The sequence below is a fragment of the Topomyia yanbarensis genome, chromosome 3, assembly GCF_030247195.1.
Source record: "Topomyia yanbarensis strain Yona2022 chromosome 3, ASM3024719v1, whole genome shotgun sequence".
Lineage (NCBI taxonomy): Eukaryota > Metazoa > Arthropoda > Insecta > Diptera > Culicidae > Topomyia > Topomyia yanbarensis.
Window position 1 is genome coordinate 296,322,654 of NC_080672.1, and position 19,877 is coordinate 296,342,530.

Here is a 19,877-nt window from a genome sequence, read left to right on the forward strand (position 1 = left end):
TTACAATTCATATCGTTTGACAGTTGGTGCTGAATAGCTATTACCTTCATCGACTAAAACTACTTCCACGATCGCATTCAGTGGAATGTCCACCTTGTGAGTGCACATACAATTAGCGCCACAATCAGCTGGCCGGTTGTCGCCGTTGCAGAACTGTTCCGGGTTGATATCGTCATACTGTGACAGCAGCGGTGCCGGTGCAGAAAGGTACGAGATCTCATCAATCAGCGAGATTACATGGTCTCCGGTTGGGGCAACTGTGAAGAATCAACAACCAAATTCAAATTCATGTGCCAGGTTGAACGACTCCAAAAATACGAACCCAAAAATCGATTGTAGGTGTTAGGCTGGAACAGTTCCTCCGGTCGGTACAGGTAGAATCGGAAGGGCAAGAATATCTTGACGTCCGGTTTCTCCTGAAGCAGTGATCGATCTACTTCTTTAGCGTTCTTAAGCTGACTTACGCAGATGGCATCGTCGCGCTGTCTGTTGCACTGAGCATCCAGTGGATTCATGACCTAGAGTTTTGGTTCGAAGCAGTGGATAAATTGTTTAACGAAATTCTGGATAAAATAGGGAATCTGAATGGGTAAATGATACCTAGTTTTGTCTTGTTACGGGCAATCTGTTGGGTCGTTGTAGTAATTGCTGTGAAAATTGCGCAAATGTCTGGCATATGACTTATATGTTTGATCCTCCACATCACATTTCCTTACGTTAGCCTGAATTGTCATTTATTTTTGGTGGGTGTCATTAATACATATTGAAGTTTTAGTCACGTTGCTAGTTTTCACTCTCTCTGCTTAAACAAGTTTTTAAGGAAATACTATCTTTCTTATTACGTTGAAACGTAAACGTTGAAAAACGGTTGATGCTTATAAGTCTCATTAATTCCAAAAAAATATTCTCAACTGCTGCACAATGGACACAATTCATTGAGCAACTGTTGATAAATACAGAACTTGGAGTGATTGTGCACATAAGGATAAGAATTTTTTTAACCCGAAAAAATTACCCCAACTTTAAAGCCTATATAATTGAAGTAAAAACTAGGAGTGGGTAATGCCAGGGACGTAACCGCGGTGTTGACGTAGGACTAAACTTGGGCATATCATATGACATTCATGGATAATTTGAGCCAATGCACTTTTTGAATGAATGTTTACTGGAAATTTCATGTCGAATGAGATTGCCACATTCACTGATTTTCTAGGACTTGCAAAAACCTTCGGGTTTGTAGATTAATTTGATAAACATTTGCTTATATGAATCACTGGTAAATGTATACAAGAATTGACAGGCGCAAACTCAATTCAAGTTATTAAATGGAACTTTCTAATTCAATTCTTTCTCCTTTATGTTTTCATCCTAAAAAGAACGGTTTGTAGATAACTATGTTTGGTGATACCAGACGAGAATCCTTGCTAACGATTCTAACCTTGCCCGAATTCGCTTCTACTGCGTACATACACGAACATTCCCCTTTTGCAGCTCACATCGAATGAGCATTGTATGTCGGAATGCGATCTCTTTTATAAACTTCTTAGTGCAGATGGTAGTCCATCCCTTTGTGCGACAAATGAAAATATTTTCATCATTCGTTTTGGCGTGGCATTCGCTTAGTAGCAGGGTTGCCACATTCACTAATGTTCTAGAAAGATTTGCATTGTAGATTAATTCGATAAACATTGGTTTATATGTGTCATTGATAAAGTACAGCAGACTTGACAGGCGCAAACTCAATGCAAGTTATTAAATGGAACTTTCTAATTCAATTCTTTCTCCATTATGTTTTCATCCTAAAAAGAACGGTTTGTAGATAACTATGTTTGGTGATACCAGACGAGAATCCTTGCTAACGATTCGAACCTTGCCCGAATTCGCTTCTGCTGCGTACATACACGAACATTCCCCTTTCGCAGCTCACATCGAATGAGCATTGTATGTCGGAATGCGATCTCTTTTATAAACTTCTTAGTGCAGATGGTAGTCCATCCCTTTGTGCGACAAATGAAAATATTTTCATCATTCTTTTTGGCGTGGCATTCGCTTAGTAGCAGGGTTTCCACATTCACTAATGTTCTAGAAAGATTTGCAAAAACCACCATTCAAAGCACGGCTAATTAATGCTTTTACAAAATCATTTCTATCAAAATTTACGGTAAAATCTACGGAATCTACTACACAATTGTTTTAATTATTTCCCAACACATCGCGCAAAAATCTGTTCCGTACAGCACAGCGCAAATAATTGACGTTGGAAAACAAATCGGCAACTTCAGCTGCCAAACACTTAGAAACGATCGAAGCATTTTTCCGTTAATATCACTTTTCTGACTCAAATTGTTGTAGGTATTTTATTGCTTCCGTCCAATTGGTCAGTTTATTGGTTTTATCGCACATTTTTCGGATATTATTATAGAAAATAACTAACCCGATAAGAGGGAAGTTATTTTCCAAAGCACGAAATGGAAATTTCAATTGTAATTCTTCTGAGAACGATTTTGTGGTCCTAATAAGGACCGTTTGTTGTGAATATCATTTCGCCGTTTCCCGCTCGGCATGATGATTATTCGCTTGGCATGGATAGCGCACAGATTGGTATTTTCCAACAAACTAACCAGGCAGGCCTCGCTGGCTTCTTAAAGGGCCATTACGGCTGAGCTCCGGAAGAGTAGGTTTTGAAATTCTGTGCAATCTCACGGACCAGGCACTGGAAGAGCAGCTTGCGAATTAGTAACTCTGTCCACTTCTGAGAGCAATGAATTTCACGCAGGGCGACGACTGTTCTTGGTTGGCAGCGATAAGGCAGTAGCTATGATTTGGTTGGTGGTCAAAATGCAGCTTCTCGTTGAGCAGCACACGTACGTGTGTTCTGCTCTGTGGCTTACACACGTCTGGCTTTAAGAAAAACTGTGACACCCATATTTATAGGTTTTAGCATTAATGTTGATTCGCATTAAAAGTAGTTTTTGAACTTTTTAAACAAGTTTTACATAGCAAACAAGGTATCAATAGCAAGCGTTGAACGTTTTCCTTTCGATTTATGAAACAAAATTAGTAATTCCTTTAGTAGGAGAAAAGTTATTAGAGTTCAAAGTGTACGTAACGCATCCGTTTTGAAAATTTTGAAATGACACCCAGTATAGTAAAGAAAGACGTAAGTCCTACGTCAAAAATCATTTTCCAGTTAAATGATTCTGATGAAACGAAGGTAAACGCAATTTTTGACTTACTTGTGTCCTTCATGCGACAAAAGCTTATTTTCCATCAGAAAATCAGAAATTCGGGTTTTTTAGACCTGAGACTCGATCTGGACCAGTTGTTTGCTTCGAGAACACAAGTTGTACTCCGCTTTTGGATCTAGCCTCCATTTGGTGCCAATTCGATGCCAGATACTGATGCGACAACATGGTATGCAAAGGTTTCAGCGTGAAAAAAAAACACTTTTTTGCGATTTTTTTAGAAGTTTGCGTGAAGCAAATTTATCAAAACTTATGTACATTATGGTGTATCATTTCAACAACATGCTGTAATTTTTCTGTGCAGAAATATCGATAAACGACTCTGGAAAAAACATGATTTGCGGTGTTACCTGCCATTCAAAAACTACATAACCGATTTCTTTCAAATTTTGTATACACATTCTATTCTAGAAATACCTAACGTAAGGGGGTGTTTACTCATAAAATGGTAGAATTACTAATAATACTAATTTTTATTTAAAATGAATAAAAAACCCTTAATTGAAAATTTATCTCAAAAAATCGACGCAGGGGTTAGGTATTTTTTACATAGAATGTGTATGAAAAGTTTGAAAGAAATCGGTTGAGTAATTTTGGAATGGAAACGCCGAAAATCATGTTTTTCCAGAGACGTTCTACAAAAAGCTTCGTCGCCGAGTCGTTTGTCGATATTTTTGCATAGAAAAATTACAGCATGTTATTGAAATGATATACTATAATGTACAAAAGTTTTGATCAATTCGCTTCACGCAAAATTCTAAAAAAAAAATCGCAAAAAAGTGTTTTTTTTCACGCTGAAACCCTTAACCTCCTCCCCCTAGCCTTAAATGACAAAAAATCATCAAAATATATGAAGAATTACCACGGTTCGCCTTAAGCCACAATGTGGCGTTGTAAATGTCCATATGTTATCAAGTTTAAGATTATTTTTATGAAATTTTATACCCAACAATGAATGCAAAATGATCTGAGTTGACCCAAAAAAGTTTTAAGGCAAGGTTTTCATTCAAAGTTTTTAAGAAAAAGATTTTTTCTTTGCATTTTTTGAGAGGTATAAGTGTTTACTGAATTGTGTTAAACGGGTTTTTCGATCCGCGCATCAAAAAAGTTTCTACAAACCATTGTTCGAAGCAGCGTCCTAGCCGCCATGGGACGCTCTCGATTCAAGATGCGCGCTTCAGGTAGAAACCTTTTCATGGCGATATGCACGTTCCCAGAATGTTTCGCCTTGCACTGTACTGGTTTCGAGAACATATCTCACTGTTTCATCTGTAGAGGTATCGCCTAATTGAGAGTTATCAAACTACCACAAAAAATGGTGAAAAACGAAAAAAATGGTCGAAATTGTTAAAGTTACATTTTAGCCGGCATATTGGAAACGCCATTTTTATTTTTTTAAATTTTGATTCATATTAGGGGCCATGCATAAATGACGTAGCATTTTGAGGGGTAGGGAGGGTATACCAAATTTGTGACGAAGTGTGACGAGGGGGAGGGTAGGATCAGAAGTTGTGCGACGTAGCATTAAGTTTAAAACCCACTGTTTAGAGAAAACAATTTAATGATCCTCCATTCCCAAGAGAAATGAATTTAAATTCAAACAAGTTACTTTTGATGCGGTTTTTCATGAGGTAAATTTTACGATTCGCGGAATTACAAGTTCGCAAAAATACGAAAAGATTTTGTATGCGCATTTAACTTGCTATATTAGTTAGCTAATGTTGCTAACTAGTAGACTTAGTTTGGAAGCTGAATCAAATTTTCGCTTCGGATACAACCAAACAAAATTTAGTAATTTAGATGAACGTATGGTTCTTAGAATCATTGGCAGCTGCACGATTGTGAACTGAGAGAACTTGTATTCATGCTCCCCTTGACATATTAAATTCAAAACAAAACTATCAACACTATATTTGTCATGAAATGGGCTTATTTTGCGCGCAATTTGCTGTTATGTTGAAAATGTTGATAAAAGTGGTCAAACATTTTGAAAGGACATGTATTTAAAATAATTGAAAAACATAATTTTTTTTATCACCCGCTTTGCATGGGACGAGGGGGAGGGGGTAGGTAAATACTACGTTATTTACGAGGGGGAGGTTAGAATTTTGTGACCAAATGCTACAAGGGGGAGGGAGGGGTCAAAAATAGCCGAAAAAAAACTACGTCATTTGTGTACGGCCCCTTAACTCAAATTCACCTTTTTTCGATTTTGACCAAAATATCACTTATTTTTAGTGCGGGTCCGCCATATTGGATCAGCCATTATGAATTTCGAAAAATTGCTTTCAGATTCGTATTCAGCGATGTCCAAAACCCATAATTCCATAAAATTGTTACAAAATAATGACATTCTACTACGAATAATTCATCGAAAGTGTTCTCAAAGCTTTAAAAGCGTTTATCTCAAATCATGATTTTTCAAAACAGCGTACAATCTCACTTGAAAATGGTTCAATTTGAAGACTTCATTTTTTGACCTCTCGAAAGAAAATCTTTTTCATTGTAGAAATGACTTATAAAATCTACAAATTCCTTGTATTCAAAAAGGCTACAAAATCGTCTCAAAGTTTGAGATCGCACCATTACGTCAAATTTGAAGTTTTCTACCTGTTCTTAGGTCATTTCTCCAATAAATTTAGTTTACTTTAGGGTCTTATTATTAGTTTTGTGTTTCAGATCGATCCTGAGGCAGCATGGTGTATGCAGTTTTGGAATTCCAATTTTGTTTTTTTCGTTTCAAAAAAATATAAACGAAAATATAAGCCTTTTGAATCCTAAAACTGTTTCCATAGTACTCAAGTAAGAGCGAGACGGAGAAGGAAAGTTTAGAAAAGCTTGGAATAGGTTCTTATGAGCAAGCTCAGAGTTTCCCGAAGACATTAACTCTCTTTTTTCTACTGCAGGAGTCAGGACGACACGAAATGCGAATGCAAATCTTCTGAGTGTACGGCATGCCTACTGTATGATTTTGAAATTTGATTTTCAGTTGCGAAAATGACATCGAAGCAACGGAGCAAAATTTTTCTCGCGCATCGCAAAAATCCGAACTACTCGACAGCCAGGAAGACTGGATTCGGCGGAAATCGACAGCCAAAGGCCATAAAAAAACAAACGAAACGAGTGGTGAGTTGTTTCAAGTGGAACCCCAACCTTTCCATCTGAGATGTCTCAAGTAAATTATAATTTTATACGTCGACTGGAAGAGGAAAGGTGGCTGAGGTGTTTAAACACATCAAACTGTCCAAGCTCGCAAAGAAATATTTCGTGTCGCAGGCCATCTGTTCCTGTGGCTTGAAGAGCCAAATTTACCACCAACCAGCAAATTAATGTGCAGAAGTGCTTGAGAAAACGTCTGTTGCCTTTCCTTGAGCAATACAATTGCTCCCTTCTGTTTTAGCCGGATGTGGTATTTTGCCACTATAGAAAAAAGGCCATGGAGTGGTATGTCGTGAACGTGAACATCCAGGTGATGCCTAAGGACGCCCCCCATCTTTCAACTCGCCAGAGCTCCGTCCAATAGAGAAATGTTGGGCAATCGCCAAGCGGAACCTCAATTGCATCTCGCTGACAACTGACTTTCAGTTGTCAGCGAGATGTAATTCAAGGAAAACCGTTCTGCGGCGATGACAGGTGCGGCCCCAACTTGGGGGCTGTGCGAAACTTGATGAAAGGAGTCAAACGAAAGGCCCGGAAATTCACAGCCCTGAGCTTGAGAGAATATTTTTTCTTTATTCTGTATAAATTGACCATGCAAGTGAAACATGATTTGTTTTTTGTAATAAAACGTTTGACAGATTTACACACATTCAATATTTTAAACGTAACACCCTTTACCATGGCTGTTAATCTCTTTATTACGATATTTTGGCACGTAATGACGAAGAGGTCTCGTGACTAAACGACTTACAGTTCGTTCTTGTACTCGAAATGGATTTTTGTATAGATGTGTGAGTTTCTCCGTGTCACAATCGGTCAGACATCACTTCCATAAAATGTGTTATTTTTTTAGATTAACTCAGATAAGCTTACGTGTATAGAACAACCATATTTTTTCTTCAGATATTTTGATGATTTTCCCATGCAAATTTCAATTCGACAATTGTTGGCCGACTTGGCCCAATATTAAACAATTTCAGAGTGACTATCCTTCGTGTGGTAGATAGTTTTTATGGTCATACTACTACAGCCACAGACTCTGTCTAACTAACGAATTTGATGCCAAAAACTGGTAAATTTTTTAATGAATCTGTTCAAATCTTTAATTAATTCTCAAGGATAATTTAACATTCCTGGTGTGGCGTTTCAGATGGTAAGGCTGGTGGTCTGGTTTTATATGCTCACTTGTCGTATACTCCAAAATAATATGAATTCAGTCTTTGACGTTATTCAAAACGACACAATTTGACGAACAGTAATTGTTAAAACGAGGATACATTGCCGTGTTCCATTTGATTTTACACGAAACATGTATTTTTCATGGGTAGTGCCTTAAAATTACACTTATCAACATTTGAAACAAACGCCATTGTGGAGTAAAATTACGTGATTTATAAATTTTAGCGTCATGTAAAATTAAAAACAAACTTGACAATAGCGTAATGAGAAAAATAAATGGAATGCCGGACTCGAACCGACAACCGGAAATTATTTGCGCCCTTAGCACGTTGTTGTACTAACTAGGTTATACCAACACACAGTTGCTTTGTCGAAAAGCATATACATAAACATAGACACATCTGCCACAAGCTTACTGAGTTGCACTTTAAAACATGCAAAATCTATGATCAGGCATAAAATTACGATACGATGTCGTTTACTGCAACTGTAATATATGTTTTATTGTGCAGGTTTTGCCTGGCAGAATTTTAAACTACTTGAACCAACAACGCTGTCACCGCACTTATAACTAGTTGCGATCTTGAGATTCAGAAATCATCAATGCGCATGCTCATACAGCAAGTGAAAAAAATGATGCTCACTAACGCCACCTGCCGGACGATATTCTCTCGTCCCCATATAAAACGTCATAATCTGCTGTCCAAGTTTGTAGAAGTGAACATTGTTCCAAATGAACAGGATCACGAGGTATTCTAAAAAAGCGATAAAACTGTCTGTGTTGTACAAAGTACCACTCGCAAGTGTCTGTGTTAATAAATTTGGCGCGTTCGACGGAGGGCTAACAGGCCACTCTCAGAGCACATGATTTTAAGAAAGGCAAAATAGTACCTTAAGGCATATTTTATTGTGATTGTCTAGCTGAGCTTAGAATCAGTATGAGTTTTCTAATCTATGGTAAAGAATTACTTGATCTCAAAGGAATCAACTAAATTTTTCAACGCAACCTTCGTATATTTCAAGGCATCGTAAGAGAACACGTCCAGGCGATACCATTTCTTTTGACTGAGCAAACTACTTTCTCTATTTAGCATTTATTGGACCAAGTAGGGAAATTATCTTCAGATCATTTAATGAGCTTAGGAAATACGCATGGTCTTGTCTGAGTGGAATTATGACTGTTGAACCCTGTATACGCATTGAAAATTGACTTCGTGAGAAGGATCGAAAACCAGTTTCAGTCATAACTGTACGAAGAACAAATTCGATCGTTTAAAAATGATATTCAGTTAGTATGAAAATTTTTTAGCTCTCTCGAAATATGTAATTTCATGTTTCAATTAAATATTCATGCTTTGGAACGAGTTTCATTGAATCGCTTAATTCTTCGGGCTGTAGTATTTCAGAACATTATTATTGCTGTCGGTATAAAAAGTTAATGAGACTTTTGATGGTAAAAAAATTGATTTCTCGCCGCAAAGGTTTCAGAATCTTGATACGAATGTTTCATCGTTCTCTAGCTCTGATCAAACAAAGACATCCATTCGTTATCGAGCACTCAGTCGAGATAGAAGTCTTTTGTCATCGGTCCGTACACTCTATAGCGACAAATAGTGTTAATCCGCGTTCAAGGTTATTGGCACACTCTACGCCTAGTTGAGGTTTCATTATTTTTCCCTTCTTTTGTGTTTCTGTTTCTGAGTACCGTTAGCCGGTCAGTGAAGTGAAGCAGTGTTCTTTTAGTAAGCCGTCTGGATACCGTTACATACACAAGCTAAGTATTAGTTTTCGTTTCCCCTTCTTGGTTGTCTTAATAACGTGCACTGGGCAATAGGCCCGTGCAAAAATGACTTCCCCGGACGGCGGTTCATCTCAAGGTGAGATGGACGTCGAAATAAAATCGGCTCCCCGGCTCAAGGTATATCCGAGCTCGGCCACCGGGCCATTTGTGATCTTCTTCCGGACCAAAGAAAAAAAGTGTTTGAATCTGTTGCAGATTTCTCGAGTTCTGACGGATCGGTATTCGGCCGTGACAGAAATATCGAAAATTCGCCCTGATAAGCTTCGGGTGGTGGTTAACAGTTCTACTCAGGCAAACGATATTGCTGGCTACGAGCCCTTTACGAAGGAGTACCGGGTTTATATTCCAGCTAGCAGGGTTGAAGTCAGTGGGGTCGTTTCCGATTCGAGTCTGAATTGCGAGGACCTGCTAAAATATGGGACTGGCTGTTTCAAAGACCCCATGCTTAAGCCAGTGAAGATACTGGAATGCAAACGTTTGCATTCAGCATCAGTCGCAGCTGACGGCAAGAAAATATACGTCAACTCAGACTCTTATCGGGTGACCTTCGCCGGCTCTGCCCTGCCCAATTACCTCCTCTTTGACAAGGTTCGTCTACCTGTTCGCCTCTTTGTGCCGCGGGTCATGAACTGTACTAATTGCAAACAATTGGGACACACAGCCTCCCATTGTAGCAATAAAGTCCGCTGTGGGAAATGCGGTGGGAATCATGCGGATGATTCCTGTGGTAGAGATGTCGAAAAGTGTCTCTACTGTGGGGGAAACCCACATGATCTCCCTTCATGTCCCGCGTACAAACAGCGCGAGGAGAATCTTAAGCGTTCCCTTCAGGGACGCTCTAAGCGATCTTTTGCAGAAATGCTTAAGATAGCTACGCCACCTGTCTCTACGAACATCTATACCAACTTGTCTACTGACGAAGGCGACTGTGATGAACCCCAGGAGGGAACATCTTCTGCTGTGCCTAGAAGTAGTAGAAAAAGGAAGAACATTTCCTCTTCCAAGCTTCGTCGTAAAGGCCAGAAGGTGTCTCTTCATGGTCCCCCTAAAATAACTACTCAAGGAAGTACTGGTGCAAAACCGAAGCAAGTCGCTCCCGGTCTCAGTAACCTGAGCTCAGAAAAGGAGTTCCCAGCACTTCCAGGAACATCAAAAACCCCAAGTGTTCCCATATCTCAGCCAGAGAAAGAAAACAGTGCTGGCTTAATAAATTTCTCTGACATTGTGGACCGTATTCTTACAGCGTTAAACATTTCTGACCCCCTTAAAAGTATCTTGATAAGCTTTCTCCCCGCAGTAAAAACATTTTTGATGCAGTTCACTGCGAAATGGCCCCTTCTTTCAGCGATTGTATCCTTCGATGGCTAATTCATCGAACGAGGTCAAGGATTTAATCACTGTTCTACAGTGGAATTGCAGAAGCATTATCCCGAAAATCGATTCGTTTAAAATCTTACTAAATAATTTGAAATGCGATGCATTTGCCCTATGCGAGACATGGCTCACTTCAGAAATAACCCTACACTTCCACGATTTTAATATTATTCGCTTGGATCGAGAAGACTCTTACGGAGGAGTACTTTTGGGGATCAAAAAGTGCTATTCTTTCAATCGGATCGACCTCCCCTCGACACCAGGCATTGAAGTTGTCGCTTGCCAAACCAGAATTAAAGGCAAAGACCTTTGCATTGCTTCCACCTACATCCCCCCTAGAGCCTCAGTTAGCCACCGACGGCTTTGCGATATTGCGGAACTCCTCCCCGCACCGAGGCTAGTTTTAGGTGACTTCAACTCCCACGGCACGGCATGGGGTTGCCTTCATGACGATAATCGATCTACCCTACTCCATGAGCTTTGCGACAACTTCAATATGACTATTTTGAATACGGGTGAAATGACACGGATTCCTGCCCCTCCAGCGCGTCCGAGCGCCTTAGACCTGTCCCTCTGCTCGACATCGCTGCGGTTAGATTGCATGTGGAAGGTAGTCTCTGATCCCCACGGCAGCGACCATCTGCCAATCGTAATTAATATTGCTAACGGTTCAGGGCCACCGAATACAATCAATGTTTCGTATGACCTCACACGAAATATTGATTGGAAGAGCTACGCGTCCGCGATATCCGAAAAAGTAGAATCGACACAAGAGCTTCCTCCGGAGGAAGAGTACGGGTTCCTGGCTGGCTTGATTCTCGATACCGCGATTCAAGCTCAGACTAAACGCGTACCAGACGCGAATTCACGCGGGCGTCCTCCCAATCCATGGTGGGACAAAGAGTGCTCAGACGTGTACGCGGAGAAGGCCGCTGCGTATAAGACCTTCCGGGACGACGGGCTGCCAGCTAGCTACCGACAGTACGCGATGGCGGAAACGCGCATGAAGAGTTTGATAAAAGCCAAAAAACGTAGCTACTGGCGCCGGTTCGTCGACGGACTAACGAGAGAAACATCGATGAGCACTCTTTGGAGTACGGCCCGACGCTTACGAAACCGAAACAGTACTAATGAGAGCGTGGAATATTCAAACCGTTGGATATTCGATTTTGCCAAGAAGGTTTTTCCGGATTCCGCCCCGGCACAGAAGATCTACCGCGCCGCGTCCCCTCACAATAACGCGAACGAAACACCGTTTTCGATGGTGGAGTTCTCACTTGCTCTCTTATCATGTAACAATAAAGCCCCAGGGCCAGACAGAATCAAATTCAACTTGTTAAAGAATCTGCCAGACTCTGCCAAGAGACGCTTGTTGAATTTATTTAATAAGTTTCTTGAGGGTAATATTGTCCCTCATGACTGGAGGCAAGTGAAGGTCATCGCCATTCAAAAACCAGGAAAACCGGCCTCCGACCACAACTCGTATCGACCGATTGCGATGCTGTCCTGTATCCGAAAGTTGTTCGAGAAAATGATCTTGTTTCGCCTCGATAATTGGGTTGAAGCAAATGGCTTACTGTCAGATACACAATTTGGTTTCCGCAAAGGCAAAGGGACGAACGATTGTCTTGCGTTGCTCTCAACAGAAATTCAAATGGCTTATGCTAGCAAAGAGCAGATGGCATCAGTTTTCCTAGATATAAAGGGGGCTTTTGATTCAGTTTCTATCAAAATTCTTTCTGAGAAGCTGCACCAGCATGGTCTTTCACCGACTCTAAACAACTTTTTGCTAAACTTGCTGTCTGAAAAACATATGCATTTTTCGCATGGTGATTTATCGACATCACGAATTAGCTACATGGGTCTTCCCCAGGGCTCATGTCTAAGCCCCCTTCTCTATAACTTTTACGTGAATGACATTGACGAATGTCTTGTCAATTCCTGCACGCTAAGGCAGCTTGCAGATGACGGTGTGGTCTCTATTACAGGTCCCAAAGCCGTCGATCTGCAAGGACCATTGCAAGATACCTTGGACAATTTGTCTGCTTGGGCCCTCCAGCTAGGTATCGAGTTCTCCACGGAGAAAACTGAGCTAGTCGTATTTTCAAGGAAGCGTGAACCAGCGCAACTACAGCTTCAATTAATGGGTCAAACTATTGCTCAGGTTTCAACTTTCAAATATCTCGGGGTCTGGTTCGACTCTAAAGGAACCTGGGGATGTCACATTAGGTATCTGAAACAGAAGTGCCAGCAAAGGATCAACTTTCTCCGTACAATAACCGGAACATGGTGGGGTGCCCACCCAGGAGACCTGATCAGGCTGTACCAAACAACAATATTGTCGGTGATGGAGTACGGGAGTTTCTGTTTCCGCTCCGCTGCGAACATACATTTCATCAAACTAGAGCGAATCCAATATTGTTGTTTGCGTATTGCTTTGGGTTGCATGCACTCGACCCATACGATGAGTCTCGAAGTGCTGGCGGGCGTCCTTCCGCTGAAAAATCGATTTTGGGAACTCTCATATCGATTGCTCATCCGATGCGATATCTTGAACCCGTTAGTAATTGCAAATTTCGAAAGGCTTGTCGAGCTCAATTCTCAAACCCGATTTATGTCCTTGTACTTCGATTACATGGCACAAAATATCAATCCTTCTTCATACTATCCCAACCGTGTCAATCTCTTTCATGCTTCTGATTCAACTGTATTCTTCGACACATCCATGAAAGACGAGATTCGTGGAATCCCGGATCACATACGTCCGCAAGTGATCCCAAGCATCTTTCATAGTAAATTTCGAGAAGTCGACTGCAACAAGATGTTTTACACCGACGGGTCAAGCCTCGACGGCTCCACTGGCTTCGGTATATTCAATCAAAACCTCACCGCCTCATTCAAACTCAATGATCCTGCTTCAGTTTACGTCGCAGAACTTGCTGCTATTCAGTATACCCTTGGGATCATTGATACTTTGCCCACCGATCATTACTTTATTGTCTCGGATAGCCTCAGCTCAATCGAGGCTCTCCGTTCAATGAAACCTAGAAAGCACATTCCATATTTTCTGGGGAAAATCTGGGAGCGCCTGCGTGCTTTGTCTGTAAGATCGTACAAGATTACCTTAGTTTGGGTTCCCTCGCATTGCTCCATTCCAGGTAATGAAGAAGCGGACTCTTTAGCTAAGGCGGGCGCTTTACAAGGTGACATATATGAAAGACCAATTAGCTTCAGCGAATTTTTCAGTATCACTCATCAGAGAACCCTCGAAAGTTGGCAAACTTCATGGAGCAATGGTGAACTGGGAAGGTGGCTACATTCGATAATCCCTAAGGTATCGACGAAACCTTGGTTCAGAGGGATGGATGTGGGTCGGGATTTCATTCGCGTGATGTCTCGGCTCATGTCCAATCACTACACGCTGGACGCACATCTCCGGCGTATTGGGCTCGTGGATAGCGGTATCTGCGCTTGTGGCAACGGTTATCACGAAATCGAACATGTTGTCTGGGCATGCGCCGAGTACTGTTCTGCCAGATCTCAACTATTCGATTCCCTTCGGGCCCGAGGAAGATCACCCAATGTCCCGGTTCGAGATGTACTAGCAAGCCGCGATATTCTCTACATGTCCCTTATATACACGTTCCTCAAAACCATCAATATCCAAATTTAAATGCCCCTATCTTTTCTCTTATTATTCCCAGAAGTGCCCTCTTCCGCCTACCGTACCCCAACGATGGTTTGATACGACTCCAAGACGAGACAAAACATCTGTCGAATGAACCAACAACACGAGATCTACAGTACAACATCACACACGCAGCGCGGTGTGTTCCCCATCCGTATCTGAGCCGTACTACGAAATCGTCTGGAGGAACCTCTGCCGGCTCGAGGAAAACCGCCCGGCGTCCCAATACTTGATACATCCGTTCGAATCTGTAATCCTGGTCGTTGATTACTGATACCGGAAACTGAAAGTTTATATCCCCCCCCCTGTTCAGCCTTGTCCACCCTCTCTCCCATGTCTCTGATACACAGATGTATGACTTCACCCCTTCTCCCCTTGAATATCTTCCCAAAACTTATGTGCCCTCCTATCTTCTAGTGTTAGTTGATCAATCCGTTCGAATCTGTAATCCTGGCCGTTAATTCCTGATGCCGGAAACTGAAAGTTTATATCTCACCCCCCCCCCCCTCCCTTCAGCCTTGTCCGCTCTCCCTCCCATGTCTCTGATACACAGATGTATGACTTCATCCCCTTCTCCCCTTGAATATATTCCCAAAACTTAAGTGCTTAGTTTTAGTTGATCAATATTTAATCTCGTTAAGAAATGCCCAACAGTACCACTACTTTAAAATAGCCCTAATTAATTCCCCTTAATCTTGAACCACTCTTTCTAGTTATTTCTAGTTAATAAACTTGTAAAATGTTCCGCTTAGTTAATAATTAATTTCTCCTACAATCTCCCTTCTAAAAATCATAAAGTGAATTACTATACAAAGAACACACAAAATGACCCGTCCCCCAAATCTTACGAATATTATATTATACCCTCTTTTATATGTATAAGTTAGCTGTAAAGTTTTTTTTTTAGTTTCATTATATAAAACAAAATAATATTGAAATGTGTAACCCCCTAGTTTTAAGAAATTCAAAATGTAAAACAATGCAAAAATGGCACCTTTAAGCTAACGCATACGTGCCTTATCAAATAAACAAATTGAAAAAAAAAAAAAAAACAAGGACATCCGATCAAGCTAAAAAGAATACTATCTTTTGTAGAAACTAACTGATTCCATTTCGTATAAGCGCGGAAAATATCACGATGTAAACGGAAACGATCAGCAGGTAACGAATTATGGTGCAGAAACTAAATATAATTCTTTTACACACAATTTGATTAGGACTATTATCTGCTTCATATTGTCAACTCTGTCCTCTGCATGGGAATTTTCAAGTTTTCCACAAGCTTTTCGGTTCTTCGTATATTACAAATAATGTGGTACTGCAATACAAACAAGCAAAAAATCTTATTTTCAGGTTTCCAAATTGTTCGGCAGTGAAACGAAGAAGTTCCATCCATTTAGCACTTTAATACGCTACGTCTCAAAAACATGACATCGATAATAAATTTTAGATTTCAGTCCTCGTAGCAAAAAGTAAGTTTTAAAAACAGAAAACCATTTTCATCGTACCTGTCATTATTTGTATGTTCTCTATATTTCTACCTCAGTCCCACTACAAACGCTTCTGCCTAGAATGCCTCGCAAACTGTGCTGGCTTTTGCCAGAAAAATCGATTTTCCAACTACGATTTCCGATTATCGCCGATAACAGTCGTAATTAATTACCACTTACCCTCGGGCGTTTTGAGATACTTTGGATGTGTCATTTTTCTCACTTTGCTTCTGTTCTCGGGTGTCACGGGGTGGTGTCAGTTTGATCGTGCCTTGAAGCTGATTTTGCTGCTTCCGTCGGTGGCGATTCTGTTCCTTTACATAGGAAAACTTCCTTTGTGCAATTCCAATATCTTCAACATTGTTTTTTCTTCTGCTTTTGGATTTAAGTCGTGCTGTGCTTTTAAATTTTGTTTTTTTTTGTTTCTGTACAGCTTTGAGTTTAATATTGCGAACAGAAGCGAGGAAAATTTCTATACACTTTATACAAGATATAAAATTATGGGTGTTTGACTGGAATCTTTTGTGCATTCCCAGTCAACCGAAGAGGATCAAGAGATGATGAAGTTTTCCGAACTGGCAGTGAAAATATATACACTCATTACCCGTTGATCCCAGTATAATGCCAGCAACAGATTAGGAACAGATAGCAACCTTTCCGGAAGAGGAGTTTCCAAGTGGAACTTATTGTAATAATATGCTCGGATGGTGGAGTGGAAAATATTCACAAAGTTTGCCTCGTAGCGTGAAAATCAGATAATCATAAGAACAACAAAGAATAGCAAAGTAGAGGAAAACTTTTTACAACAATTCGTCACATTATATACAAATGAGCTGGCGTTTGTAAATGAAAAAATAGTTTCTGGTCGTTTGTGTGCAATGAGTGATGAAGAGGTGCGTTGAAAAAAGAAAACACAAGCGTTTGCATGGGGAAATCCTAACGCCCTACTTACCACTCCCTGCGGCAGACCGACATCGTAGGTTGGTGGCGGTGATGCAGGCTGATATGGACCGCGGGCGTAACGAAGGATGCCCAATTGCTGGGCCCGCTTGATACCGCACTCTCCGAGACCACGCAATTGAATCCAATATGCTCCGACGGCTTGGTCAGCGTTGATCACGAAGTCGTAACGTTCACCTGGAAGAAAAGGGTTTTCGGTTATTTTTGGGTAATTGATGACTAAGAAAATTGAAAGACGTGAAATTGAAAGACAGAAATATTAACGAGGCACGATTGAGAGAAAAAGTGAAGAATCCCTGCATTCTGCTTGTTTTGGTTCATTTTACCCGAGTCTAGTAGCATGGTCGAAGAGCTAATATACACACTAAATAAATATGAATTTGATCGGTGACATATTTCCACACACGACGCAATTTCGTAATTCTTGAAATTACGGATTGTTGGCGCGTTCTATCGAATTTTACATTGGTGAAGTTCTTTCGGTGGGAAGAGACATGAGGTGTGAAATAACAGAAACAAATTAATTTTCCAATAGGAACGTGTATATCGTGTTGGTTAATTCGTGCTAGTGTTATTGAAACAATTTTGACTTTGAATGGGTGTAACTAAAAAATCCGCCCAACGCTGTAAAATGGCAGGACAGTTTACTTTCTACTGCTACAGGGGTCAGAGCTATAATCGAGCAAAGCGAATATAAACTGACTAGAGTGCATTGTCTCGAGAACATAAAAAACGTTGCTTTTATACTTGCCGTCATGAATGAGGACGACAAAAAACTGCTACTGCTCCAGTTCAATACGGCTTACAGAAGTACCAGTTGGCGACCATGCAAATGTATCTCCTCCGAAAACGAAGATCTCCATACGATAAAAAATCGATATGATCCAACGAGTGACAGCCTTGTTTGAATATTTATGCATTGTAAATTTAGAAAAAAAAATGCCCGTGATTTTTTTGTTAATATTTAAATGGAACACCGTGTTCAGTGAAGTTGAGAGTTATAGCATACACATTGCCCTTTTTTTCTAAGCAGAACACAATTCACATTTGCAACTACCTGTACAACGAAACACGGTTCCCCGTCACTTTTAATCATGACTCTGAAAAAACCTTGAGCAGTATCGAGGAAACATTGCTTCCACCCACGTGGCTGTTCAAATAGGCAAATTCAGGTAGGCTTGCGTGCTTCCGATTCACCGATAGGAACAAGAGCAACTAATCACACCACAGTCAGTGCCCCAACCCTACCCTAATAGGCTACCACTGTTTCGTTTGACCGACCGCAGCCTGCAGCAGTGCTATTTTCCGTATACACTCAGGTTTTTTTTTACGCGGGGGATACGAGCCGCGTAAATGAAAACCGCGTAAATGAAAACCGCGTAAATTTCAAAATCCGCGTAAATGAAAACCGCGTAAATTTCAAAATCCGCGTAAATGAAAACCGCGTAAATTTCAAAATCCGCGTAAATGAAAACCGCGTAAATTTCAAAATCCGCGTAAATGAAAACCGCGTAAATTTCAAAATCCGCGTAAATGAAGACCACTTAAATTTAAGAATCCGCGATAAAGGGAACCTCATTGATGGATACCGCGTAAATTCCAAAATCCGCGTAAATGAAAACCGCGTAAATTTCAAAAACCGCGTAAATGAAAACCGCGTAAATTTCAAAATCCGCGTAAATGAAAACCGCGTAAATTTCAAAATCCGCGTAAAAAAAAACCGCGTAAAAAAATACCGCGCAAAAAAAAACCGCGTAAAAAAAAACTTGAGTGTACACTAATGAAAACAAGTGTTTATCGAAAGGTACAAATTTGCGCCTTTACCTATATTTTTAATTTGTTCCAGCCCACGAAAAAAATAAGCTCACCACTTCCATATTGCCCTAGGGGGTCGATTCGAGCGAGACGGTCTGCCATTCACGCTACTGATTGGTGGCCAGCAATTATTGGAACGCATACAAAGATTAGAATAACCAGCCATTCTCCTTTGGTTGTTCACTTTTCACGCTATTGTCTGGGTTAATTGTAATATTAGGCACGCTCGGGCTTTTGTGTGTTTCTAGTTGGCAGATAAAAGATAATATGGCGAGTGGTGACAACCTGTAATTTTTCAGCTTGTCCCTGGAATGTGCTGTTGGTTAATTTAATCGTAGTCAAACTGCACGACAGATTTCGACATGAAATAGTTTCTCTTTTGAAGTAAATGACTAAAACGCCAAGACAGGACTGTGGAGAATCGACAGATTGGAATATGACCAAATTGCATTTTAACCTTTGTTCGCTTGTTGGTTGTGCCGGAGAGCATTGCGTTACCGAATGGAATTTACCTCTTTCGTCAAACAATTTACTGACCGGATGAGGACACATTGCACAATTTTACACGGGATGTAAAACACCTATAATAAAAGCAATCAACGCATCACTTACTGATCGGATAGGTAGAAAAATGTGTATATTGATCGAGCACAGGAAAAACCTGAGTTCGGCTCATCGTCGAATACGGAGCTAATAATTTCCTAACATCTGTAAATAAGATCAGGATGATGCGGCCTTCTAACGATACCTTCTAATTTTTTAAGGAATTCTCGCTTCGCATTTTCATTTCGCTCAAACACGAGTATTTGACAATTCTACGTCATTTTTGTGATTTTACTGACGTAGCAAAGATCTTCGCTACGTCCGTAAAATAACAAAAATGGCGTAAAATTGTCAAATACTCATGTTTGAGCGAAATGATAAAGCGAATCAAAGATATTTTCACTTTCAGTGCGTTGAACAAAGATGGCAGTCGGTGCTCTAATCAATTAATGGCTTCAAATCGGTATGATGACAATAGAGATAGGGTAGGGATATACTTAACATCTGTTACCAACCAACCGTTAACAATAAATTTAACCCACTTTATGTAGACCAGAATATAGGAAAGAGCTAGCGTAAAATGGTAGAGGATAGCATATAGATAGCTTTATTTGGAAGTGGAA

At 40.4% G+C, this 19,877-nt stretch overlaps 1 protein-coding gene across 1 annotated transcript in view; it reads right to left on the reverse strand.

The window, feature by feature from the left end:
- LOC131691235 (uncharacterized) overlaps positions 1 to 19,877 on the reverse strand; it is a 487,454-nt gene that overhangs the window by 1,929 nt on the left and 465,648 nt on the right. Inside the window, exons 5-7 of the mRNA XM_058977475.1 lie at positions 16,889 to 17,073; positions 323 to 518; positions 45 to 257 (exon numbers count right to left, since the gene is read on the reverse strand). Coding sequence (XP_058833458.1) covers positions 45 to 257; positions 323 to 518; positions 16,889 to 17,073 — 594 coding nt within the window. The remainder of the gene's footprint in view (positions 1 to 44; positions 258 to 322; positions 519 to 16,888; positions 17,074 to 19,877) is intronic.